The sequence below is a fragment of the Streptopelia decaocto genome (genome assembly GCF_964273445.1).
Source record: "Streptopelia decaocto genome assembly, chromosome: 2".
NCBI lineage: Eukaryota > Metazoa > Chordata > Aves > Columbiformes > Columbidae > Streptopelia > Streptopelia decaocto.
Genome location: NC_138655.1, coordinates 50,111,125 through 50,139,124, shown reverse-complemented (window position 1 = coordinate 50,139,124; position 28,000 = coordinate 50,111,125). Strand labels below are relative to the sequence as shown.

General features: G+C 42.9%; 1 protein-coding gene across 2 annotated transcripts; it reads right to left on the bottom strand.

Moving 5' to 3' along the window:
- Position 1: 1 nt before the first annotated feature.
- ABHD3 (abhydrolase domain containing 3, phospholipase) lies at positions 2 to 27,908 on the bottom strand. 2 transcript variants are annotated; one of them, XM_082045703.1, is made up of 9 exons: positions 27,330 to 27,778; positions 25,288 to 25,451; positions 19,561 to 19,743; positions 18,074 to 18,119; positions 15,452 to 15,564; positions 10,402 to 10,575; positions 9,750 to 9,798; positions 9,500 to 9,665; positions 2 to 1,083 (listed from the first exon to the last, which is right to left on the bottom strand). In XM_082045703.1, the coding sequence occupies exons 1-9, from the start codon at positions 27,474 to 27,476 to the stop codon at positions 905 to 907; spliced, it is 1,221 nt and encodes a 406-aa protein (XP_081901829.1). In that variant the 5' UTR covers positions 27,477 to 27,778; the 3' UTR covers positions 2 to 904. The 2 variants fall into 2 exon arrangements, with proteins under 2 accessions (XP_081901829.1, XP_081901830.1); XM_082045704.1 differs by lacking the exon at positions 10,402 to 10,575 and having other exon boundaries at positions 27,330 to 27,908.
- Between the last annotated feature and the right edge of the window lie 92 nt (positions 27,909 to 28,000).

The window sequence follows — 28,000 nt, the reverse complement described above, 5'->3', positions numbered from 1 at the left end:
GTTTGAATTTTTCTTTTAATTTAAAGCAGATTGTATCATAATTTTCTGATGTTCTAATGTTTATTCTGTAAAAGTGAAATGTTCTTGCAGGATAATATAAACATAACAGATAGAATCACTCAGTTTACCAGTTACATGAAGTATGTGTTACATTCTATGACAACAGCCAGCTTTACATAAATTTTGAGATGCAAGATGTCTCTTAATTACAGAAAATTATTAAAGTACTGTTTTAAAGGAATCTTTTGGTTATATGTAAACACTATAAATTAGTTCTTTAAAAACAATCATGTAAGGCAAATACCACATTGACATAGTTTAAAAAATTATAACTAGCCCTAAATCTGAATATTCTCAGGGTAAAACAGCAAAAGCAGATATCAATCTAATGCTATGGAACAACATGCTGAAATTTTGACTTACTTGAAGAACCAGTGCTTCTTCGTGTTCCTGCCTTCTTCTGTCTTCATATTTTTAAGATTTTCACCATCAGTGCCCTAAGGAATGGGCCAACTTGTACAATGTGTGACAGGATAATATATGCTATTTTGAGTGTTGGCATTCTAATATTAAAAGCCATCTAAATTAACTCTCCTAAATATGTACTGGTTTAAATTAAAATCCTGAGGAATTACAATGTTTACTTGATGGTTTTGGTTAAGTGCAATTTGACGTATGCAGAATGCTGTTTCATTTAAGGTCATTCTTAGTAAGGCATATTAAAAAGAAATATAAAATTGACAACATAATTCTTAGTTTCTTGCTACAAAATCTTATGCAAAAAATATTTTTGCATGTAGTAATGGACTTCATCCATTTGCTGGCTTACAGGAGTTAAAATTTGTGCATGAAGCTTAACTGCCCTTGTCAGAATGTGCCACTGGGCTGTAATACTGGTCCAAAGCTACATGCTAAAGATTTTATTTCCATGCTCAAACACAGCTTGCACAAACTGCTTGAAGACTCTGTCCATGTAAGTGCACTTCCTTGGCCATATTCCTTCCAGAAAACCAATGTGGCCTCCGCACGAAGTCAGAACCAAAGCAACATTTTCATTTTGTTTGGCAGTTTCTACAGGTATAGCTAAAAGAGGGGGGAAAAAGTTTAAGTCCTTATCCTTTGATGGAATGCCATCCATTGCATAACTTCTCTTTAATGTTTCTCATGTAATGTATTTATAAATATGCAAAATCTTAACATATGCTTAAACGTACTGTAGGATGTAGAGCCATAGCTGCGTTAAAAGCCATTTCTCTCTTAATCATTAACTCACCTTCTGTGTGATTTTTCTGGCTGCTATGAAAATTTCAGAGATCACCGAGCTTCATCTTTCTTTCAGTCTCACTGATGGAACAGCACCGATATTAATGCAGACTTGCTATTTGGTATAAGCAGTGTAAATGAAAGGACAATCAAACCTGTAGTTTTTAACCCGTGTTGCAATATTCGACTTTGGAAAAACAGAGGAACTGGGACCTTAATTATGAATCCTATTCTTTTTGTAGGCGACTCCAAACACAAAACTTTCAATGTCACAATAATATTAAAGAAGATACTGTGTTTTTTTTATTTACAACTGCACGTTTAGACCACAACATGCAAACACACTGGGAGATGGATCTTGCCCCAAGGAGCTCATCATCTAAATATATGTGGTAAACAGAAACAACTGCACGTGGACACAGAAAGCTGCCCCGTGTCACCAAGTAGGTTAGTGGTTCTCTACTGAATACTGACTGCTAGAAAAGGATTTAATTTAGATTACTGGACCAGATACTACAAGGATTTTTCTTTTCCTGCATTAGTTTTCAGCCGGATCAGCTCCCTGATCTGGTTCCCTGTGTTAATAATGCCAAGATAAGAATGGCAGAGGAGGCACAGCCAGATGAGGACTGCACTGAGGTGGCCCTGCCACTGGAGCCTACAGGGAGCTTCAAGTCATCCCTGAACTGCACCCGAGATACGCGCTGATCTGAGGGGAGGCTTCAGTGCATCTTATTTTGAACACGCATGGGTGTGTAGCTTAATCAGTCCTATCACCTGGGCAGTTCCCCTTGTTAAAGAAAATAAAGGTCAGTGCAGACTGACAACAAAGAAAGCACAAGACTTTACAAATGGTGTTTCAATGTGATGGGATGACACTATTACATGAATTGGTTGACACAACAGTGGAGCTTCATGGAGCTGTGGTGTTTGCACGCTTGATATAAAAGTTATTTAAGCAAATTCTTCTGGAGTTTTTACATATGCTAAATATACTCCAGAACAAGCAGAAATCTCAACACATTTCAGCAAAGAATGCCTTTTAAAGTTCCAGTTTTAAAATAATAAATTTAATGGAAGGAAAACAAATCATACAGAATTTTGGATTATTCAGGACTGACAAAAAAACGCAACAGCAAAAGAAGACATGCTTCATCCAGACAGAAGGGACAAGTGGGAAGTTCACTGTATTGTCTAAAAAAGGTTGTCGTTCCACAAAAAAAGTAAATCTGATTTTAGGTCATACACTGCTAAACTAAAGACGCCTTGACACTATAACACAAAGCAGTGAGTCACTGGCAGGATTTCTATTGCTGTCTCATTTATTTTAAAGTATTTTTGAAGAGAGATTTTTTTTTAAATGAGGGAGCTGGGGCTGTTTAGCCTGGAGAAAAGGAGGCTGAGGGAAGGCCTTATCGCTGACTACAACTACCTGAAAGGAGGTTGTAGCATGGAAGGTGTTAGTCTCGTCTCCCACGTAGCGAGTGATAGGACAAGAGGAAATGGCCTCAAGTTGCACCAGGGAAGGTTTAGATTGGATATTAGGAAAAAATTCTTCACGGAAAAGGTTGTCAGGCATTGGAACAGGCTGCCCAGGGAAGTGGTGGAGTCACCATCCCTGGAGGTGTTTAAAAGGCGTTTAGATGAGGTTCTTAGGGACATGGCTTAGTGCTAGAGTTAGATTATGGTTGGACTCGATGATCCTGAGGGTCTGTTCCAACTGAAATGATTCTATGATTCTAAATCAGGTTCACTTTTTGGGGAGTTCAGTTGTCCACATCTCCTTCTGACTGAACTTCCTTCAGAGACAACACCCACCCACCCCTATTTCTAGGAGTCTCCTTTCCTTTACCCTTTTATTCACTTGCTATCTCAAAGGTCATGCTTGAATGGCCATTATCCCTGCATATCACTACCTTCTTTTCACTGAGTTCCTGACTTTCATTTGGGTGCTGGCAGACTCACTGCTGTATGCTTTAGATGCCCATTTGCCTTCATTTTCAGCAACTAGAGTAACAGCATGGTCCCTGTTCCTTGGTCAAAGGAGGACCTCAGCCAGAGTTCATCACTCCAGATCTTGAATGCAATGACTGTGGTCAAGAGATACGCAACTTAAAATAGATCAGCGCAGAAGCACCGGGCCTGCAGAGTCAGGGGAGCCATCTGTGCCCCAGAGGTCCTTACTAGTGGTGCTGGAACAACATGCTCTGCTCCATGCCAGGGCCTCAGCACGGATGCTAAACCAGCCATATCCATAGCGGGGTTAGTGTCTTTTATGAATGTTGTTTTACAGGGTTCCTGCCCGTAACACACAGTACTCAGTTGTGCCCTGAATGGAGCACAGACTGAGCTCCAGAGAGTAAAGGGGATTCTTTGCTACTCGGTGCTATTCATTTATTTCACTCTTTTCCTCTAAGTTGCATGCATCTAAGTAGTTTATAGATTCGAGCATTTAGAAAATGATTTTGATTCTTCACTAAGTGGAAGAAACTGTGCCTCTCACCATCTCTACAAAAAGTCCTTACTTCTCCTTTGTTCAGCTGGAAAATTGAAAATACTATATGCAGTATCTGGGCCTTTTAAAGCAATACTGAGGCAAGACTAAAAAGAAAAGTCAATGGAATAAAAGCCCACAGCCTGCCAGCCCTGACTGGGAAAGAGCATGGGCTGAAATCAAGAGATGCAGAAAACAATGTGTTATTTCTTGCAATCCACCACACGCATCATTTTCAGACTCCAAACTCAGCAAGTGCTCATCTGGAGTTTTGCCTCAGTTAATCTGCCCAGCAACCTCTGCTCTGGCTCCATTGGATTCTGTGCATGAACACATTGCAGTGTACAATGACAGTGGCTACAATTCATGTCAGCTTCTGCTGACTGCTAGGGAATGTGCCCTGGCAAATTTGCCGGGTACCAAGCCAGCTGCTCCTCTTCCATCTAGTAGCACACGGGCCACGTTAAACAGAATCCCGATAGAGAAGTGGGGTCCAGACTCAAGCCCACGTCCCCCATTCCTGCTTCAGGCAATGAATCCCACTTTCCATGGCCATTCTGCCATTCCCCGGTCACCGAGGGGACTCATGGATGCAAAGGTGTGGGGAGGAGTGTATGAGGAGAGACAGACTTGATCTCCAAGAACCAGAAACAACATGAGAGCTCCATCAATCACCACAGATTCAGGTTCAGCTGCATACTGGCCTGAACACGCCTCTTGACTAGCTAAGATTGTGCAAACCCATGATGGTTGTTTTTCTCAGATTACTGCCAAAGGGTAGAGAGAAATATCCTTTCTTGCTGAGAAAGCACTTTGCTGGGGTTGCGAAAGGGAGACGACAGTAAATGTCTTGTCTGCTGTGCCAACCCAGACGGGGAAGCCCTTGCAGGCAAAGCTCACCGTGACCTCCGCAGACCTGTCACTCAGAGGTTGCCAGCATACTAATCCCTCCCAAATCAGTTTGCTGGTGGTTAATTATTCATTCCCAAACTGACTGGCAGTACTGTAGTGGGTGCCATGTGCTGCCTGACTCCAAAAATCTACAGCAGCTTGCTCCTAGAAGCCTACCAGCACTCGGATGTGGGTTATCTTCTGTCCAAGTAAGGTGTGAGCCACACACAGGTCTTCATGAATGTCATCTTCCCCATCCTGAAGTTCTACCTATTCTAAGTAACACCTCTTTACAGCAGAATTCTACCACAGATCATGGCTGTTATTACAAGCTGCAGGACTGTGCTGATTATGCAGTCATTTGCTTCCACCTGTAGTCAGGATTTTTAGTAAGTGCCAAGTTTGACCTGCTGTTATGCCTCTGCTCTTACTTCCCCTGTGGTGAACAGGAGAGCCTGCCCTTGGCATAGTCAGTCTCAATACAGTTGGGTCTCCGTTTGTATGACTCCTTTCCAGCAGAGTTTCTTGCTCTGCAGCTTTTCAGGAGAGAATTGAATACAGTGCCAAAATGCAAATGATGCTTGGCAGTGGTGTGGTGCTTTGCTCAAGGCTGGTTTTAGGGACTGTTAGCTGTCCCCAGATAAATCCACAATGCAAAGGAGCAAATTTTGCAATGTAAAGGGCAGATGAATGGAGCACTGGATGTGATGCACTCTAGGATATAGGATGACATGCCAAAAGATACTACTGTTCATTTTTGTCCACATGTAACCTTGTACTTATGTTTCTACTGAGCAAAATCTGTACTGCTGTTCGATCCAGCAGCCACAGGCCTGTTATCTGTGATCACAGAACCACAAGGTAAATAACATATGCAGAATTATCTCATTCAAAATAAATTTGTTGTACATTCTTTGCAAAAAGTATTTTTTAAAAAAGAATAATAGAAAAACATACATGTGAAGCAGCATCAGCTTAAATAAGTCACTGCTGTCAGACTTTCTGTTCATTCTTCCTGTTCCTTAAACTCTTACTCAAATTGTTATCCATCTGGCCATTCCTGGGCCATTTGGTCTCTCCAGACAACTTCATTCAATTGTGCTGTTTACATAATAGGATGAAAAATAACTCCTAAGAGCAATTATTCCAAGTCTGGATTCAGAGGAGTGGAAAAGGTTCAAAAAGTTCCATAAAAAGGGTAAATGAGCTTCAGACATGCACTTATCTGGCCCAGTGGATCAGAAGGGAGCTGGCACCGTACATAGCTTCAAGGGGAGGCTTTCAGCTTGGGCACAATGCTCACCAGCAGCAATTAGCTAAGCATTAGTCTAGTGAAATTTAAGTCAGATGCCTAATACGCTGCTTGAAGTCTCTTGAGGAGAAAAACGCTGCTTCAGGCAAAAAGTTAAATGTGACACGTGACACTGATAATGAATGCTATCATTCCATCTTCTTGATTTGCTTTTCACAACAAATAAAAGAGGCTGATTTGGTTGTATTACATATTTCCTGAAACTTAGTTAAATTAGTTATGGTGAGAGAAGTGTCATGCAGTGAAGAAAGCATTTGTTTTCATTAGTTAGTATTATGCAATATGAGAACAGCATTCTAGAATTAAACTACAGATACGTTGGCTGTCAAGCTCTGTGAACTCTAAACAGCAGCTTTCAGGAAGGACTGCAAATAAATTGTTTCTTCCTGATACTGGATTGAGAGCAAAGGGCACATTTTCGCAATATATTAAAAAATAATTGCTGGGAAGTGCAAAGTGTACCAGGAAACCACATGAGAAGAAAAGAGGCAACAGAGACAGCATCTACATTTTTTAAGGGAAGTCTCTCTTTAGGTCCATATTGCGTAGTGACAAAGCAGACTTGGGTTTGTATCCACCAAACTCCGTTTTAGGAAGATAGATGTGGCTGGCTTTATAAAAGATATTTAAACACAAAGGATTTCTGGCACAGCTTCCCCCCTAATGAGTTTTCTAGGCCTGTTTCCCAGCTGTCAGAAACTATAGCTATCCACAACAGAGGTGGAAGGTAGCTTAAAAGCTGGTAGGTATTACTGGGAGAGATGAGGCATGAAATAACCAGCCCCCAAAGTCAATAAAAGGCTGAGATCTGGATGAGAAGAAATTTTGTGGCTTTGGATCCATTGTAGTTGTGAGTGGAAACTGTCTCTGGTTGCCACAGCCTTACATGTGTCCACACACTTTTAAGTTGGAACAAACAAGCCCAATACCAGCATAAAGTCACCTCCCAGAGTAACATCAACCCTTTCTGTTTGTTAACATAAAACAGCCCACAAAAGTGGCAAGATGCATGAACGCCAGTAACTGATGGCAGCAGCCATAATTTCAAGCGCAACTTTTCACATCAAGGGTGCATAGCACAAACAAAAAAGGAGCTGAAGATAGACACACCGAACAGAGTCACACCATTAGCTGTAAGTCAACATTGTCCTGGTGGCCCTTTCTAAGGTAAACTTGTCACCACAAGGACAATGGTTTACAACCAAAAGCATTAACTCAGTGAACAAGGAGTAAATGAAAGCCTAACAACCCAAATATTTTCATGGAGAAAGGCTGGTTAGGGTCAGAGTTCAAGGGGGCATGGACAGTCATTACAACAGATTCTAACACTTCTTGTTTCAGGTTCCTCACAGTGCTTTACCTCACCCCCCTCTACATGGCAAGGCTTCTACAGCATCCTGACAAGAGGCTTGATATTTAATCTTGCACAAGAGGCCATCCCTACAATCCATCGTTCACAGTTATGTTTCTTTCAGAAAACAGCTCCAAGGGAGGAGAGATCTGCTCCAGCTGTAGTCTAGGGGACTAAACCTTTTGGCTAGTCAAAACTACACAAGCCCAGAAATGTTGAGGCTGTAAGAGACCTCTTGAGATCACCTAGTCCAACCCCGCTACTCAAGCAGGGTGACCTAGAGCAGGTTGTCCAGGACTGTATCCAATCAGCTTTGAGCATCTCCATAGATGGAGACCCCACAACCTCTTTATGCCAGTGCTCGATCACCCTCACAGTCATAAAAAGTGTTTTCTTGTGTTCAGATTGAATTTCATGGGGTCAAGGTCAACAATGGTTGGATCATGAGAGCTTGAGGTTATAATATAAAATAAAGAGACAAGGGGATGAAGCATCTGCACTAGCTTAAATCTAGTTATCAAAGGTCCCAGTCCCAGTAGTTACAGGTTGAAGAAGATGAACAAATCCTCCAGGGACAGAGGCACACTGTCTGGTTCACTGCTGTTGTTCTAATTAGCTAGCTTACTGCTGCCACAGTTACTCCTTCACTTTAAAACAGAAACCACAAACCAAACTAGAGCTAAACATAGAGGTGAAGTCATTGTTCCCTCCTTAAGGCACTTAATGACAGAATTGTGGCACCACAGATCACCCACCTTGTGGTACTATGGGGAAAATCATCCCTGAGGGTCATGAGACCCATAAAAAAATTATCTTTAGGACTAGCAAGATTTTATATTTGGACACAGATTTCAGGGCCACAGCCCCATCCATTCTCATTTCCAGGACATGATATGCTCTTAACAGAAACAGGCCAATTTCGAGGGAAAAAAAAAATCCCGCAGAGGATAGTAAATGCAAGGGGACTAAATCTGGCTCAGAAAGTCCCTGGACTTCAAATTGGTGGATGCGCTATTCTGGAGGAATACTTCTGTGTTTGACCAGATCTTACTTTTTTTAAGCCTCTGTTTTGGCCAATGTAAGGGATAGGTAGTTTGGCTAATCCAGAATCACAATTTTTTCCTGTCATGTTAGGTGGCTGTCACCTCTTTATATTGTTCGTGTGTATCACGGATGACTTTCGTTCAAGAAATTGGACTGTGATTTTCTAGTGCACTCTACTGGAGTGGCCCTTTTCAAGGCATATTTGTCTCTAACAGCTCCTCAAACTATAAATAATAAGGTGTGTGTATTTTTCTGTATTTGTTGTATCTCTGCAAACAGATAAACAGTACACACACAGCCTCTTCAAATTCCTTCATTCTCATTTGTTGTTCTAATCTGTTTGCCTACTCACTTTGGTTTCATGACTCATTGTACAAGAATCTCACTTGACGCATGGTGGCAGAAGAAAACTTCCCTGAAATAAATCAAGTATATAAACTTCACATTTAAAGGTCTCAGCTGTTCACTGCTGAAGACTGTCTCCTCAACCAGCTGTTCATTATGGCGGTTTTCCTCTACATTCACTTTTGTTCTTCCTCTCAGACACTATAACCAATACACAGACTGCAGGAACAAGCCTATTTTTTTAAGACAGTCAGCAACAGGGTTTTGATCTTCAGATACAAACCAAAATGCTAGTAATGATCACGTTTGGCAGAAAATAGGAAGAAAGGCTGAAAACTCCGGTTTTCCTTATCTGCTTCATCCTCTATTATAGTTAGATTCTTATTAATTTCAACACACTCCCTTCTAGGAGCTCACCTTGTCAATATCTCTTCCTTTACCCTAGAATTTGGTCTACATGCTAACTTATAATTTTTCTTACTTTTAATTTTCAGTCACTGGAGGTGGCACTGAGAACATGAGCAACAACAGCTGAGGATTTCAAGTCATCTGAAACATAAGCAATGGCTAATGATTGCCACCCCATGTGCTTCTGCATTCTGTACTAATCAGGTCTCTCCATCATCAGCTGCTTTATATGTGTCTTACACCGTAAGTAAACTCCAAGACTGATCCATCCCTGGAGGTTTTGATCCTATACATTTAAATACACATAGGTCTGAGTTTATTCTCAGTTCTACGTAGTTTGTCTTAATGATTGCATATATGGATAAATATATTTTTCAAAGCCTAAACTTACCATGAGCTGGTGAGAAAACATCATCCACAGAGTTTAGACATAACACTGGAACTCCTACTGACTTCAGCCTGTGACACGGGCTAGCATCTTCATAGTAATCATCAACTGTACGGTAGCCAAACACGACTGAAGTGAACTGCTTATCAAATTCTCTAATAGATCTAGCCTGAAGTACAGAATTCAAATAGGGAACTATGTCAGCATTTGGAAAACAGCATCCAGCTAAAGCAGAAGTAACATTTTCACATACCTTCATCACAAGATCTATATCACATGATTTCTCCAACATCTGTCGATGCCTAAAATGAAAGAGAGAAAAACTGGAGGGCTTGTATTTAGTTCTATAAACAGATGTAGAAGTCATCTGCTTTATATTAATAGATACATTGATAGAAATAACTCCCTAACAAGAACGTGCTTGGTTTAAATTTTCTGTCATATCAAAAAACTGTCTGGAATCTGAGAGCAGAAGAATTGTTCATCCATATGCAGGCACATCCAGCAACATAGTAAAAATCTGCATGAGCCACGAGAAGGATGCCAAAGATAAGAGAATTAAGAGAGCTAAATATTTTGGAATACAAAATACACCCTAATTTTGCAAAGCAAAGAATTAACTAGTACCTTCCATGCTTTTGGAAGTCAAGGCTGACTTAAAAGAATTAGTATATATACATATATACTCTAAGTCAATATGTGCATGCATAAAAATTAAAAATTCTGTTCACTTTACCCATAAATATAGAAGTACCTTGGTCTTGTACCAAGTCCCTTGAGCAGCAGAGAAGTTTAGTCACATTGACATAACAGCTATTTGAAGTGTTGTTACAGCATTAATTTTGCCAATATTATACCTGCTGTGGATCCTTCCACCTTGCTAAATAGTTTAGAAGGCAACTCACCTGCTGACAGAGGATTGTAGACAAGTAGTCAAGTAATAGTTGAAAAGAAGCCAGTTTAGTGGCTTCTCCAGAGATGCTATAGATTCAAAAACATTCCAACCCGCAGAGAAAATTGCAGCTGCCATTAAAGGAGTGTCTCTGCCAGTTTTGCCCAGGTAATTTAAAAGAAGCATGCTACAAACAGAAATGAAAAACAGAAACATATATACTATCAAGTTGTTTGCTTTCTTTTAAAGCAAATATAACAATCAGCCACCTTTTAATCTGTTTTTCAATAGTTTCTAGTATCAGCCCTAGAGTAGTGCCTGATACTTCTAAAAGGTAGGCAACATTGTCATCACACGACTCATGAAGTTTGCTTTCTCCCTCTACTGTCAGAGGGGAACTGAGTGCACTGTGTAGGATGTGTGTAGGAGCACATTTAGAAATAATTAGAGATGCACTAGTCTTATTTATGTCACTAAAAGGGAGGAAAAGGTCAAAGAAATGTATCTTACTCATAGAACCGGTATTACCAAGTTGTTAGTAAGTTTTACCGTTTTACAAGCTCTTGGTCTTCCTGATCTGAGGAATCTGATCAATGTGCCTGACAAATGCACAGTGCCCCTGGCACGCCTGCCTCATTGATGAAACTGGATTTTGAGTTGAGGGTAATGCCTTCACCTCACCTCACACATATGAGCAGAGCACAGCTTTTCTTTAACACAAAGCATGTAAAGAATTAAGTCTTGGATAATGAATAAAACTAGCAAAACAAAATTATGAGCCAAATAAATGTCTGAAGTCTTGCCTTTCTGACCAATTGCAACTTCCAGTCTCTACTGCTGATGTGTAGTTGAGTTGAAAAAAAGGGGAGAGTTCACCAGTACCCAACCCTTCAAATGCAGAAAAATTAAAATATAAGGAAAAGAGTAAAAGAAAAATACTAACAGAAAAGCTGTAAGTCTTACTTTACTGCCTGAGGCCCTGAAGTTTACAACCAGCATTTTAATACCAAGCCTTTAGCTCAAAACAAGTTCTACAACTTAATATAGCTCCCTGGACCACCAACACTCTGTACCTTGGCTTCATCTACAACACTCTAGGAGACAGCAACCTTTAGCAAAGACATCATGAACCAGCCTGCCATCACAGAAAGTTTATCCCCATGCACTACCTACCAGATCACAGGACAACAAAGGAAAACAGTCCTTGGTATTACCAAGAACTTGCCAGTTGGTAGGAACCAGCTGGAAAAGAACAGGAAACAGCACTTGGGAGTGCTGCCATCAGCTCACACAGCTGAGCCCAATGAGGAAAGTCACCCGTGGCACACATAGGAGTTAAGTAACATATTTCATTGTTATTTAGGATACCATAACTAGGTTAAGCCAAGGAGAGAAATGACACTAGGGGCTGAACTGGTCTTTCACACCAGTTGCAGATCAATCAGCTTATACTGCACCTTGAGCCCCGAACACCTGGTGCTTCACCTGCTACGCCCTGGCCCTCTTAGTTCAAGTGTAATGGTGCAGCACACATGAAGCTACCCATGAAGAACCAATGTGCTTTAAATCTGTGTGTCATTCTTGAAACAAGCCTCTATTGCAGATGCTTCTTCGGCTTTCACCGTTTCCAATGAAACATGTTTTTGCAATACATCATGTTATTTCATGTTTTGTATGCAAAAAAATGCCAGAGCTGGGGAGGGAGAGATGGTGAGGTAAGAGCCAACAGGCTTCCTAACATTGTGAAGAAGAGGTTTAAACTAGGTTTGTTGAGGAATGGAGATCAAAGCCTGAAGAGAAGTGAAGGCCTGGCAGGCCCTCATGAAGCACCTGAGGGCAGCATAGCAGAAGAGGCTCTCACACCTGAGAAAGCAGCATGATTGCAGCTCATCTCATGTGCCAGCACATGCACGAACACACAGCGTGGCAAAAAATGGGAGGAATCAGAAGCCTCTGCATAGTCACAGAACAAGCTTATTGGATCACAGAGACATGGAGGACTCACAGGCACACAAGACTATGCAATGATGGATGCAAACAGACTCAACAGACTCTTCATGAAGGCCTTGAAGGCAAGGAAGAGAGTTTGTACCTTAGAAACAGAAGCCATTTAAATGCACAGAACATTTTCCTGGTGCAGGTTATAAGGCAGTTTAAAGCTAATAGGTAAAAATCAGAGAGGAAGCTAACAAAGGAGATACCATGGTGGGTATCTGCCATAGATGTCCTGATCATGAGGAGAAGTTTCAGAATCCAATATTTTAGACACATGAGTGGGGATGCAAGGAGCAGAATTACAATACTGGAGAGAGCTGGCTTTAATTTGGTCAGGGATCTGGTTGGCAGGATCCCATGTGAGACAGCCCTGCTGGGCAAAGGGGTCTACAGGAACTGTTTGACCTTAAGGATAACTGAACATAAAGCAAAAGTGTGGCACATTCTGATGAGCAGGGAGTTGAGCAAGAGTGGCAGAAGACCACATGGAAGAACAAAAACTCCTGACCAAGTTCAAGAAAGGCAGTGGAAGGGGGCTGCCTGGGAGAAAGGTCATTGCCCAAGCGTGCAAGGATGCAGTTAGTACAACTGAAATCCAGCTGGAGTTGGAACTTGCAAGGGATATGCAGGACAACAAGAAAAAGGCTTCTGCAACAAGAAGGGCTTCTGTTACAGCCCTTCTTGTACGCTGGTGCAAACAAAGGCTCAGAACAAACAACATCTACTCCTTTCTCCTCACCAGTGAAGCCCATCATCTCATCATAGAAGACAATCAAATCGCTCGAGCATGCTTTGTCCTTGGTGAATCCAGTTAACTTCTTATCCTTCATATGCTTGGAAATGGCTTCTGGAGGATCTGCCCAAGTAACTGAGGCTGGGCTGCCCAGCCGTTATTTCCTCCTGGGACCACTATACAACAGAGAGGGGAACCTGGTGACAAAAGATTTCTAAAAGGCCCAGACTGCCTGTCTTCCCTGTCTTTACTGCTGAGGTCTGTTCTCAGGCCTTCCAGGTCCCTGTGCCTATTTAGCAGAGCATGGCAGAGTGAATTATTATTTCTCATAGCAGAGGAAGATTGAGTTAAGGTCCAGTTGTACAAACTAGACATACACATCACTGGGACCAGGTGAGGTGCACCAAAGCTCCAGGGGGAGGCAGCCAGTGTCATGGTGAGACTGCTCGCTGTGACTTTTGAAAGGTTGCAGCAACTGTGGGATGCTCCTGATACCTGGAAAAAAGGCACCCATCTACAAGAATGGCAAGAGGGAGGAAATACAGGCTGGTCAGCCCAACCTCAGCACTTTAGGAATATCCTCTGGAAGTCATTTCCAAGCATGTCAAGGTAAAGAAGGTGACTGATAACAGCCAGCATGGATTTAACAAGGTTGAATACAACCTGATTGCCTTCTATGATGAGCTGTCTTCATCAATTAGGGGGAAAGGAGTGGATGTTGCTTATTTTGACTTTAGCAAGGCTTTTGACAGTCTTCCATGGTCTCCGTGTAGCCAGATCGGAGGGACATGGTTCAAATAGGTGACCTGCAATGTAAGTGGAAAACAGACTAGACCACTAGGCTCAGAGACTTGTGATCAGGAACTGGAGTGGTTGGACCACTTACTAGCAGGGACCCTCATGGGATCAGCAGTGGGGCCAGTACTGGGTAATGTCTTCATTAACAGGATGATGAAATGGAATGCACCCTTGATAAGCCTGCAGGTCAAATTGCGGGTAGTGGCTGCTGAACTGGAAGGCAGGGCTGCCATTCTGAGGAACCTCAACAGGCTGGAGAATTGGGCTGGCGAAGACTTCATGAAGTTCAACAAAGACACATGCAAAGTCCTACAACTAGGACAAGATTAATGACTGAACAGAGAGAAGCTCTGCTGAAAAAGACGTGGGCAAACTGAACATGATTCAGCAATGCACCCTCGCAGCAATGAAGACAGCTAATGGCATGCTGTGCTTTGTTAGTAAGAGCGAAACAAGCAGGTCTAGGGAAGAAATTATTCCCTGTATTTGGCACTTATGAGATTGTATCTGGAATACTGTGCCAAATTTTGGGCTTCCCAGCAAGACAGACACTGACATACTGTAAAGATTCATGTGTCTTCATACTGAAGACACTGGCAAAATCCCAGCAACATAAATGGAAAAAGATTGGCCTGATTTAAAAGGTTTCCAAGTTACTTATTTATTTGATTATCAATAACTGTATTGCTAAATACAGTTATTTACAGCTAATAAATCTGTATTTATCCCAAAGCTCCTACAAGTTTTTAGTAGATTAATGTCAATATATCCACCTACCCTCCATAAAATTTATCAGAAGGAAGAGAAGTCTCAGGAAGTTACCACTGTCTGCTGTATTTCTAATGGAAGTTCTCCTCTTCTACAATTTTCCTTAAAGACGCCCAATTTTCCCTAAACAGGCTGTCTGTACTTTTCCCCTAGCTTCTAGCAGTGCTTATTCTAAGAAACTGTGCTATCATTGTTCTAGCTGTGCTTTCTGGAGACAAGCCAGGACACAGCAAGTCTTAATACCACATGCCGTATCAGCCCATAGTGGTTTCAGCGACAATAGTACTTCTTGCTTCTGAGCCAGATGGAGGAGATACACACATCTCTTCCAGCTTAACCTACCCACACAGTGCAGAACTCAAACAGAGTGAAGATAAATCTTGTAATTTCCAGAGGTTGCTAAGAAACATGGTATGTTAACTCTAGTTCCTATTTTTTATCACTCTGCTCCAGAGACAGCCTCCATTGTTTCCAAAGATTGCATTGCCCACCTGTTCGGCTGTCAATCTGTCTGTCAGCGCTTCCTCTCTCCACCCTCCTCAGCTTTTCAATGTTGGCCAGTTTCGACCTTGCCTGACACAGCACTAAAAGCCTCAAAGATGTTAAGTTTCTAAAAGTCTTCTGAATATTGTCTGTTTGAGACAGACCCAAGTTAGCTGCAGTTCAGTAAGTAACATTAAAGTATTGCAGAGTAATAGTTTACTATCAGGCTACAACAGTCTTATTTCACGATTGTAGTTAAGCTGAGACGTGTTACAAAATGCCTTACCCTCCCATAGAAACACCGGCCGCCATGAGGGGAGCCAAGGGGTGCAGGTTGTGCACATAATGAACAACAGTCTCTAAATCCTCTGTGTTACTGGCACAGTAAGTCCTTGGTGTCTGTAAGGAGTCAGAGGGAAAAATGCCATCGTAAGCTTTTGTATTATACTTCAAGGACAAAGCAAACTGAACAGTGGCTCATTTATATAACAAGATAAATTTAGCATTTATTGTGAAGCTGCGCTAAATGGCAAATGTAAAGCCAGGACACTTCATGAGGAGGTGGAGGAAAGAGTTACATGTGTTATTGTTCCAAAATAAAACATGTGACGAATATCTTCAATATCTGCAATCACCAGGCCATTAGGTGAGATCTGAACACTGAGCCACAAGCTGAACTAGACAGAACTAGATCAGAACTAGATAGGCACCGATATTTTTAAAATACCCTGAGGAAACAGAAACATATCACAGAGGCTGCAATTTACAGAAAATAAAGTTATAATGACAATTTTGGCATCTTCACACACATTCAAATACAAAAGAAAATATTAGATTTCAAGTTCTGTCAGCTAGCATTTGAAAAGCAGCCCATATTTAGATTCTACACACAATATAGCCAAACAAATAGATAAATACATTCACCAGTGCCATTTACCTAATTTACTGAAATACTCTGTTAACTCAAGCAATAAAACACCTGTATTATCCCTTCTCTATCCACCATCATTGTCTCTTCAAGTCTTTAATTTGGACTTGGAATGTCTTCGACTGGCATCACTGGGGTCTGAGTAACCCCTTCCCTGCTTATTGGCAGGATCCCCACAGCTTTACAGCCTCATCTGCACAGACAACAGCTACAGGCCACAACCTGGGGACTATCTGGAGCAGCATAAGGGAGAGAAGTCCTTTTTGTACAATAAAACAAGGTTTTTTCTAATGCTGTTCTCTAGATTTCACCTACAGCACAAGAGAGCTTTAAACTGTAGAATTTCTGCTAATGTATTAGTGACAAATACTTAATTCTGAGATAATTGAACTTATTTGTTGCCTGAAACAACAATATGTTTAAGTATTTTTCTTTCTTTTTTTTTTAAATCGCTTTCAGTAAAACAGCCTGGATATTTGTGGACGATTTTAACAAGTTTAATTAGATTAAACTAACTACTTAGAATACATTTAACAATAATATTGAAATGTTGCTGTCAAAGACAAAAAAAAAGGAAAAAAAAACCCCTAAATCTGTATAATTAAAACTGAAGACATTCTTAATTTCCATTTATGTTGCATTTCCAGTTCTCATCCACGTGAATCACTCTTCACTGTTTTACACTTTATTAATTATAAACAGTGTGAATGTGTTTTACTTTAATTAAATTGGAAATTGGAAAAATAAATTATTTTTGGTAACTAGGGTCTAATGTAGTCTAAGTTAAGGTGTATTTGATTAAAAGTTTATAAAGCTAGAGGGATATGTTCCATTTTAATTTCAATTAATTCCTGACACTTTAATGTCTATTTATCTACTCATTGTATGAAGATATTTTAAAACACCATCTTAGCTCACATTGGCTGTGGTCAACATCATATTTGATTAATCCATAACAATAATTCACAGCAACTTCCAGTAACACATGACAATGGCATTTTAAAACCGATTTTTAAATAGCTATTATTTGGAGTAAATTTGAATCTATCTTTGAAGAGACTAGAAAAATAACTACTTGCCTGACTGTTTCCTACTGTGGTGCACAACTATGCTTCAAACTCATTAACTAGGGTTTTTATATTAAAATATAGAAACCCCTTTGCAGAAAATGTGATAATTTCAGCTGGTTTGCTTTACAGTAAAATCTTATAAAGCTTAAAGATGTAAATCTGATTACAGTAAAATACACACAATGCATCCATACAAGGGATCTTTTCTCTTAAGGATTCAGAAATTAATCAATAAGGACTTTGTGTGTCACAAAACTCCTTTGTAGATCCATGTCCAAAACTATGCAGAAAACTTAACATGGCAATATTTGCATTGAAATGCTTTATCTGATTATGGGAAAACATTCTGAGCTTTTTAAAAGTTTGAAACCAGGGGATTAAAAAATGCAAAACAATACCGAGTATTATGCACATTCATTCCAGCTGCAGAATTGTCAACAAAACACATATGAAGAAACAAAGCTTATTCAGCAATAGTTCATCATGCCTTGGCCCTAGCTGCAGAAGACGTTTATCTTCGAGACTTTGTCATTTGTGGAACTGCCAGATATTTCTAAGCAAACACGATATGTCTTTCCCAACCATAAAATACATCTTTTGTAGCTGAGTTTGTGTCATAATTGCTGAGAAAACGACAAGAACACGTTCAACTTTTAGAATATGGCTATCCATAAAAATCTGGTTAATTAGTTCAATAACACATAATACAGATTGATTTTAATGGCACAACTTTTTAACCATATCAAAAGCTAGTTTAAACTCCTATTGGCAACCAGGAAAGTAATTATGACAGTTTATATTTGGATTTGTATGTTAAAACAATGCATCGATTGCATCAATTGAATTGAATTTCCTGGATGCGTGCATTTTAGATACTATAGTATTTTTTTAAAACAAACAGCATCCTTACCAAAAGATCCTCACCAGAAATTCCCCGATTGTTAAAAACCACACATCTAAAAATTGAGAAAGTAAATTCAATTATACAAATGTTCATTTCACTAACAAAATAACTAAAACAAACAAAATGAAAATGCATAAATAAAAATTAGCCAGTTCTACGAATAAGGTCAGCAGATTCTTGTTGCAAGTTCTTGGGGATGGGAATTTTTTTTGTCTGGTATAGCAGAAGTTTTTTTTTCTCTCTATGATGGTGGGAGTTTCCAAATTTTCTAGCACTATTACCTTGATTTAAGGATCTATGCTTTCTTAATAGATCTTACTTTTCTATTACTCTTCACCTATCTTGCTGTAATAACATTATTAAATAATATATACATATTTTCAATGGGTTAAAGGCATGACAGATTATTCTGGTATTTCTCAGATGTTGCTGTTTGAAAACCAAAATTACAGCATTCTTTTGAAATCTGAGCTAAAGGTCTCCTTTTTAATGCTATACCTTCTTTTGTTAGATGATCAAATGCAGATATTTCTTTTGGGAATACATAAAACCTTAATAGTAACAAGTTGTTGATTTGAGGGCTTTCCTCCTCTGATATTTTTTACAGGTAAGTTTTAAAGTGATTTTAAAAGTACTTTGAACAGTTAAAGTGCTACTTTACTTTCATAATTTAGTAAAGCAGTTATCCAAATCTCCAAACAGAGAAAAGAAAGCCAGACATGTAGATAAAAGCTAATATATACATATTTGAAGAACTTATTAAAGTCAGTACCAGAAGCCAATCTGCAAAGACAAAATGTAATATTCCAAATACAGATCCTGGGAAAATGACAACTTATTTTACAGCACAGCAGCAGCAATATGATTACATAAAGGAATCTACTATTTGACTAATCCACTTATTTTACCCAACTCTGACCAGAAGCCTTAATAACAAAACTAAATTAGGCAGTGACAATTGAGAGGTGACAAACCTCTTCCTTAACCACCAGTAAGAATAGGTTAGCTCTCTTTTCTGTACTCACCAATTTGAGGCTGCTGAATCAAGCAATTTTGGCATTCAGAAGCTGACCTCCTCCGAGGCCAGCTGCCAGCAACCCATCCACACAAGTCGTTCTGGAGCTGAATACAAACCCCTTCTCCAGAAAGTGTAAAGGTAACACAAATACTGATATTATAATTTAAGAAGCAGCAGCAAAGGCCTATGCAGACTTCGCCTGCTTGTACTGCAATCTCTGGAGCACATCTGTAGATGCTAGAACAGCCCTTCCAAATGTACTGCCTGTTACATAATCCTATTATTATTATTGTTGTTATTATTATTATTATTATTATTATTATTATTATTATTATTATTACTAATAATAATACTTTCTTACATGAACTAATGTTTTTAGATCTCATTTGCCTTAGGAAGGTATCCTATACATATAGATATTTGTATTTTTTCTTATATGAAGCAGAGAAATACTAGCAATGAAATACAACAGCACCTATATCCCAGCGTTTCGCTTTGATGGATCATATGAAGAATGTAGGATTCCTTGCTTGTTCCTGTCAGGCCAGGCAGTAACAGGACAGTGGGTCTCGTGCTGGCATCCGGATAATATAAACTGTCATTATTATCAAACCAATCCAACGAAATCTGTCCTCCATCTGCTGTTTTAATGAGCTCACTGAAAGGCACATTTCAAGATAACATTGATTAGATTGAAAAATACATACACGCTATTAAGAGTGTTTACAGTGTACAAATTACTAGGTGTATGATTTCTGCATTTTAATCATGTTTTAATACTCAAAGTGCCACCTAACTAGGTATGTTTGCATGCTTACCATTCAGAAAGAGCCATACCTCCAGCTGACGTGAGTTAGCACAGTCAGTTTGCGGAGTAATTCCTGTTTACAGTAAATGAAGAGCTGGCCTTTCATGAATTGCTGCTGGTGTACAGGAAGTTCGTAACTAAAGTGATTTTTGCCATTGCCATCTAATTTATATTGGCTTGTGTAATGCAGATTTCCTTTGGATCATCTGAGAACCTTTTGATAGCACACAGGGCAATGTGTTGAACATCTGTCACATTTTTTTCTCATCATCTGAAGAAGTAGCATATATAATGGAAGGCACTTCGTCATTTTAAACATGCAGAACACAGACACACACTACGATATTTTTCACCCTGTATCTCTGTAAGCTTTGCTATGATGCGGTCTTAAACCATACATCTTAAGAATGCAGCAAATGTGATAATATGCCAAGAAGCTAAGCATCAATTAAACAATGTCAGTCTCACCTCCATCCCTGGGAAAGTAATGGAACGGCTTGTCCTTGGTGCCATCTCAAGGCATATCAAGGATAAGAGGGTTATTAGGGGCAGTCAGCATGGCTTTACCAAGGGTAGGTCATGCTTGACCAACCTCATAGCCTTTTATGAGAATGTAACAAGGTGGATGGATGATGGCAGAGTGGTGGATGTGGTCTACCTTGACTTCAGTAAAGCGTTTGACAGTCTCCCATAGCATCCTAGTTGCTAAGTTGAGGAGGTGTGGTCTGGACAATAGAGTAGTGAGGTGGGTTGCAAACTGGCTTAAGGAGAGAAACCAGAGAGTGGTAGTCAATGGTGCGGAGTCTAGTTGGAGGCCAGTATCTAGTGGAGTGCCTCGGGTCAAAACTGGGGCCAATATTATTCAAAATATTCATTAACGATTTGGACGAGGGAATTGAGTGTACTATCAGCAAGTTTGCTGATGACACTAAGCTGGGAGGAGTGGCTGACACGCCAGAAGGCTGTGCTGCCATCCAGCGGGACCTGGACAGGCTGGAGAGTTGAGCGGGGAATAACCTGATGAAATTTAACAAGGGAAAGTGTAGAGTCCTGCATCTGGGCAGGAACAACCCCAGTTTCCAGTATAGGCTGGGGAATGACCTATTAGAAAGCAGTGTAGGGGAAAGGGACCTGGGGGTCCTGGTGGACAACAGGATGACCATGAGCCAGCACTGTGCCCTTGTGGCCAGGAAGGCCAATGGCATCCTGGGGTATATTAGAAGGGGGGTGGTTAGTAGATCGAGAGAGGTTCTTCTTCCCTCTACTTTGCCCTGGTGAGACCCCATCTGGAGTATTGTGTCCAGTTCTGGGCCCCTCAGTTCAAGAAGGACAGGGAACTGCTGGAAAGAGTCCAGCGTAGGGCAACAAAGATGATTAAGGGAGTGGAGCATCTCCCTTATGAAGAAAGGCTGAGGGAGCTGGGTCTCTTTAGTTTGGAGAAGAGGAGACTAAGGGGGGGACCTTATTAATGTCTGTAAGTATATAAAAAGTGAGTGCCATGAGGATGGAGCCAGGCTCTTCTCAGTGGCAAACAATGATAGGACAAGGGGTAATGGGATCAAGCTGGAATACAAGAGGTTCCACTTAAATTTGAGAAGAAACTTCTTCTCAGTGAGGGTGACGGAGCACTGGAACAGGCTGCCCAGGGGGGTTGTGGAGTCTCCTACTCTGGAGACATTCAAAAACCCACCTGGACATGTTCCTGTGTGACCTCATCTAGGTGTTCCTGCTCTGGCAGGGGGATTGGACTAGATGATCTTCTGAGGTCCCTTCCAACCCCAAACATACTGTGATACTGTGATACTGTGTAATGAAAAGAAGGTTTCAGTCTTTTTTCAGAAACATAAAGCATCTTCCTTTTTATTTGGCAATGAAGACATTGTATGAGAGAGCTGGTATAGGAACTAACAAAATTAAAGCCTACCTTGCACTTGATTTTTCATTTGAAAGTCTTGATAGCACGTACTTCAGATTTTAAAGCTCATCAGCCCTGTTGGACTCATTAGTTCAGCTTTGCCCTTTTTCAGTAATGGGAAGAAGATGCAATGCTGGTGTGTACTGCCAACACAATCTCAAATGGTGCAAAATAAGCATTGCCCCATCGAACTATGTTTCTTCCCTCACAGACCTTGAAACAGAGAGTATACAAGAAGGGCTAGAAAAAGTGGACATGGCCATACCACAGAAATGTTTCCTAGTTACTAAAACTAAGGGAAGCCGTTAAATGCTAAATCTATTCTACCATGCAGGCAGAGCTGAAACAACTTGTGCTGTATCCAGGTTCCGGCGCATAAAAGTACTTCTCCTTAGGTCTTGTGCCAGATGCCCCGTTTGCCAGACCAAGTCTCATTTCTGTGAGACGGGTCAGCTGAGGACAAACAATACATTTCAGGTTTTTTCCCTCTTAGAAGTTAGGCATCAAAGAACCCAAGACAAACCCCACAGGTAAAAGTTACTCTGAAAATCCCAGAAGTTTTATAGATTTGGAACAAGGCTGAATGTGGCCATGCTATGGTTAAGGTTGAACATGTTGGTTCAATGGACAGATACAGTGATTGCACAACCTTTGCAACATGATGGCATTCAATCTCAATCACCAGAATATTTGATACACCAGATGACAGTGTTACCAGCCCATTGATAAAGTTCAATGAGGGGAAGTGCAAAGTCCTGCACCTGAGAAGGAACAACCCCACGCACAAGTACAGGCTAGGGCTGCCTGGCTGGAAAGCAGCTTGGCCAAAAAGGATGTGGGGTCCTGGCGGACACCACATTGAACATGAGCCAGCAACGTACCCCTCCAGCAAAGAAGCAGCACAGCCTCCTAGGAGGAGTGTTGCCAGCAGGTTGAGAGAGGTGATCCAGAGGCAATGTAGGCCCACTGATGAATGGGGTGGGTGCCCTGGTGGCAGAAGATACAGAGAAGGCAGAATTACAGAATGCCTTCTTTGTCTCTGTCTACTCTGCCGGAGGCTGCCCTGGGGAGCCCTGTACCCCTGAGACCCCGGATGAAGCCAGGTCAATGGAGGAGTTTGCTTTAGTCGATGAGGACTGGGTTAGGGAGCAATTAAATAGTCTGGACATCCATAAATCCATGGGTCCAGATGGGATGCATCCGCGGGTGCTGAGGGAGCTGGCTGAAGTCATTGCTGGACCGCTCTCCATCATCTTTGCCAAGTCTTGGGAAACGGGAGAGGTGCCCGAGGATTGGAGGAAAGCAAATGTCACTCCAGTCTTCAAAAAGGGCAGGAAGGAGGACCCAGGTAATTATAGACCGGTCAGCCTCACCTCTGTCCCTGGGAAAGTAATGGAACAGCTTGTCCTTGGTGCCATCTCAAGGCATATCAAGGATAAGAGCGTTATTAGGGGCAGTCAGCATGGCTTTACCAAGGGTAGGTCATGCTTGACCAACCTCATAGCCTTTTATGAGAATGTAACAAGGTGGATGGATGATGGCAGAGTGGTGGATGTGGTCTACCTTGACTTCAGTAAAGCCTTTGACACAGTCTCCCACAGCATCCTCACAGCTAAGTTGAGGAGGTGTGGTCTAGACAATAGAGTAGTGAGGTGGGTTGCAAACTGGCTTAGGGAGAGAAGCCAGAGAGTGGTAGTCAATGGTGCGGAGTCTAGTTGGAGGCCAGTATCTAGTGGAGTGCCTCAGGGGTCATTAACGATTTGGACGAGGGAATTGAGTGTACTATCAGCAAGTTTGCTGATGACACTAAGCTGGGAGGAGTGGCTGACACACCAGAAGGCTGTGCTGCCATCCAGCGGGACCTGAACAGGCTGGAGAGTTGGGCGGGGAATAACCTAATGAAATTTAACAAGGGCAAGTGTAGAGTCCTGCATCTGGGCAGGAACAACCCCAGGTTCCAGTATAGGTTGGGAGATTACATATTAGAGAGCAGTGTAGGGGAAAGGGACCTGGGGGTCCTGGTGGACAACAGGATGACCATGAGCCAGCACTGTGCCCTTGTGGCCAGGAAGGCCAATGGCATCCTGGGGTGTATTAGAAGGGGGGTGGTTAGTAGATCGAGAGAGGTCCTCCTTCCCCTCTACTCCGCCCTGGTGAGACCACATCTGGAATATTGTGTCCAGTTCTGGGCCCCTCAGTTCAAGAAGGACAGGGAACTGCTGGAGAGAGTCCAGCGTAGGGCAACAAAGATGATTAAGGGAGTGAAGCATCTCCCTTATGAAGAAAGGCTGAGGGAGCTGGGTCTCTTTAGTTTGGAGAAGAGGAGACTAAGGGGGGACCTTATTAATGTCTGTAAGTATATAAAAGGTGAGTGCCATGAGGATGGAGCCAGGCTCTTCTCAGTGGCAAACAATGATAGGACAAGGGGTAATGGGATCAAGCTGGAATACAAGAGGTTCCACTTAAATTTGAGAAGAAACTTCTTCTCAGTAAGGGTGACAGAGCACTGGAACAGGCTGCCCAGGGAAGCTGTGGAGTCTCCTTCTCTGGAGACATTCAAAACCCGCCTGGACATGTTCCTGTGCGACCTCACTTAGGTGTTCCTGCTCTGGCAGGGGGATTGGACTAGATGATCTTTTGAGGTCCCTTCCAATCCCAAACATACTGTGATACTGTGATCCTTCTGCTCTATTCAGCACTGGTGAGGCCTGGAGCACTGGGTCCAGTTCTGGCCTCCCCAGAAACATGGACATATTGGAGAGTGTCCAGCAAAGAGCCACAAAGATGATGAAGGGACTGGAGCACCTCTCCCATGAGGAAACGCTGAGAAGGCTGGGACTGTTTAGCCTGGAGAAGGCTCAGGAGGTCTTGTCAATGTAAATACCCAAAGGGAAGGTGCAAAGAGGATGGAGCCAGGCTGTTTTCAGTGGTGCCCACTGACGGGACAAGAAGCAATGGGCACAAACTGAAACACAGGAGGTTCCCTCTGAACATCAGGAAATACTTTTCTGCTGTGATGGTGACCGAGCACTGGCACAGGTTGCTCAGAGAGGTTGTGGAGTCTCCATCCTTAGGGATATTCAAAAGCCATCTGGACATGGTCAGAGGCAACTGGGTCTAGGTGGTCCTGCTTGAGCAGGAGGGTTGGACAAGGTGACCTTCAGAGGTTCTTTCTGACCTCAATCATTGTGTGATCCTGTGAACACATAACCACATCAGTTCCTATATTGTCAAAAATATTTCAGTGCTCAAAAACTCTCCGAGCTGAAATAGGGTCATTTGGGAACCTTAACCTTTTAAATCCAGGACAGAGATGATTCCAAGCACAGGATGGAGTTGCAAAGGCAGGCATGAAGCAAAAAAAAAAAAAAATAGGGCAAAAGGGCACAAACAAGCTTGCGCAATGACAGTAGTTGTGACACAGTGCAAGATAACTGCCAGCTACCGAATCAATCACTTTCCAGAAGAAAGACACTTACTTCCTGTACTGTACTTGGGGTCTGCAGGTGATAAAGGGACGCAGGAGTGTCTGCATCCGGCCTTCCCAGCACCAAATTGTGGGATAGTACGTTTCTGTCACAACAGGGCAATATTCCTCAAGAAAGCGGCAGAAACGGTTGTTGCTGGTCACCAGCTGGGGTTTCTAAGGAGAGAGACTACAGTCAGGTATGTGCACTCATATAAAACAAACTAACAAACAAATAAAGAAAGAAATGAAAGTTTAAAAATCCTCTCCCAGTAAACTGATTTCTTGCATATAATCATTTGCAATGCTTTTTCCTTTCATGGTAAACAGATAAGTAAAACAAAACCCAACAAAATGCCAAACTGAAAAGTGAAACCCACTGAACATTATGGATTCCTTACCTATTTCTAATAATATGCTGTTGTAGCTCTACTTTTACCAGCATTGTATCTTTCACTGGCAAAGCAAAACTACACTGTCTCACAGTAAGCAAGAAAGATTTTACTGAATCCATTTTCTTCCACCACACAGAAAGCATACTTAATCTGTGTACTTTGACTGTGCACCTGCTGTACCTATTTTAACCTGGTAGGACACTCCTCCTCCCATCTCATACTACAGTACACAACTGCATTGGTTACTCATCTCTAATAACACTCCGCATATAGAGGTTTTTCTTGCAGCTTCTGTTTATACACCAATTAATGTGGAAATCCCTGTATACCAAACACCTCAGAGTCTAGCAACTACATTTCTTAAACTTCTCTTTCACACTGGGTCTCCAGCACTTCAGGCATTATTAGGACAATAAAATAGACATAATTAGGACAATAATAGATATGTGTATTTTCAGTTGATTAAGCATTCAATGAGGTGCTCTCACCACAGGGCTACTCTAGATCAGATCAGGCTCACTGTATTCAAGTAATTGGCAAATGCCTAATTTATCTGTGAAACCACTACGGATGAGAAGATGTATAAGAGTGTCTTAGCCCCCTAAAACATAGTGACAGCAGCTCTAAAGGTATTAACATTGGTACTGAAAGCAGACACAAGGGCAGCAGACTACTTTATTACCTGCCCTGTTAGAAAACCAGTGAACAGGTTGGGTTTTTATAGAATCACAGAATCATTTCAGTTGGAAGAGACCCTCAGGATCATCGAGTCCAACCATAATCTAACTCTAGCACTAGACCATGTCCCTAAAAGCCTCATCTAAATGCCCTTAGAACACCTCCAGGGACAGTGACTCCACCACTTCCCTGGGCAGCCTGTTCCAATGCCTGACAACCCTTTCCAGGAAGAATTTTTTCCTAGTATCAAATCTACACCTCCCCTGGTACAACTTGAGGTCATTTCCTCTTGTCCTATCACTTGTTACTTGGGAGAAGAGCCCACCCCCTCCATGCTACAACCTCCTTTCAGGTAGCTGTAGACAGCGATAAGGTCTCCCCTCAGCCTCCTTTTCTCCAGGCTGAACAGCCCCAGTTCCCTCAGCTGCTCCTCATCAGACTTGTGCTCCAGACCCCTCGCCAGCTTTGTCACCTCCTTTGCGCTCTCTTTAGTACCTCAATGTCCTTCTTACGATGGAGGGATGGCTCCTGGACACCCTTTCCAAACCATCGCCCCAGCCTAATTCTCCCCCTGGTACAACTGCATTTCAGGGACCCCACCATGCCAGAGCCCCTTCCCCTCGCAGCCCGGGCCCCGGCGGGCCGAGGAGACGCCTCACCGGAAGGGAGCCCAACAGCCCCGGCGGGCGGAGGAGGCTGCGCAGCCCGGCCCGGCCGCGGAGACGGGGCCGTGCGGCCCGGCCAGCGGGGTTTCGCCCAGACGAGAGCTCGGAGCGGCACCTCCGGGGGAAGGACGGGGCGTGCGAGGGCAGGGCGGGCGCTGCCCGCCCGACCATTTCGGGTGCCGCCGCTCCCCTCGGCAGAACGGCACCGGCTGGAGGTGACCTTCGCGGGACGGTCCCCGCCAGGACGGGGTGTCCCTTGGCGGGACACCTGCGGAGCCTGCCCGCCCGCCCGCCCCCTCTCCCGATCACCCGCTCACCTTGGCGATGCTGCTGAGGTAGTAGCAGGCGTAGGCGACACCGAAGCCCAGCACCATGGACAAGCCCACGCCGGAGCCGAAGAGCCCCACGCGGACCTGGTTCTCCAGGTAGAGGGAGAGCTCCCTGGTCAGCACCTGCCAGTCCATGGCATACGCGGGCGGACACAGGACGGCGGGGCAGCGCAGCCCGGCTGCCGCGGCCCAGCCCTCCCCGGCGCAGAGGGAGGAGGAGAAGAAGGAGGAGCTGCCTCCTGGCTGCTGGGGACCGTTCCGCGGCACAGCGCCGCCGGCGGCACCGCCCCCGTGCCGGCCGCCGGGGCCTGAGGCCGGGTTCGGTGCGGAGAGGCGGGTTGCGGCGGGCCGGCCTCCTCCCGCAGGCGGCCGCCGAGCCGGGTCGGAGCGGGCCGCGGCGGCCGCAGGGGAGGAGATCCCGAGTGAAGAGGGGGTGCAGCGCCCCAGCCGGCGGGCCGGCAGGGCCGGCTCCTCCCGCCTTCCGGGAGGTGCCTTCCTGAGGCGCCTTGGTGTCGCCTTCCCCCTGCGCTTTCCCTCAGGCAGGGCGTGTGGGGCCAGACAGAGAGAGACCCCGGAGGGACAGGGAACTGCTTGGGGGAGTCCAGCGCAGAGCAACGAAGATGATGGAGTGGAGCATCTCCCTTATGAGGAAAGGCTGA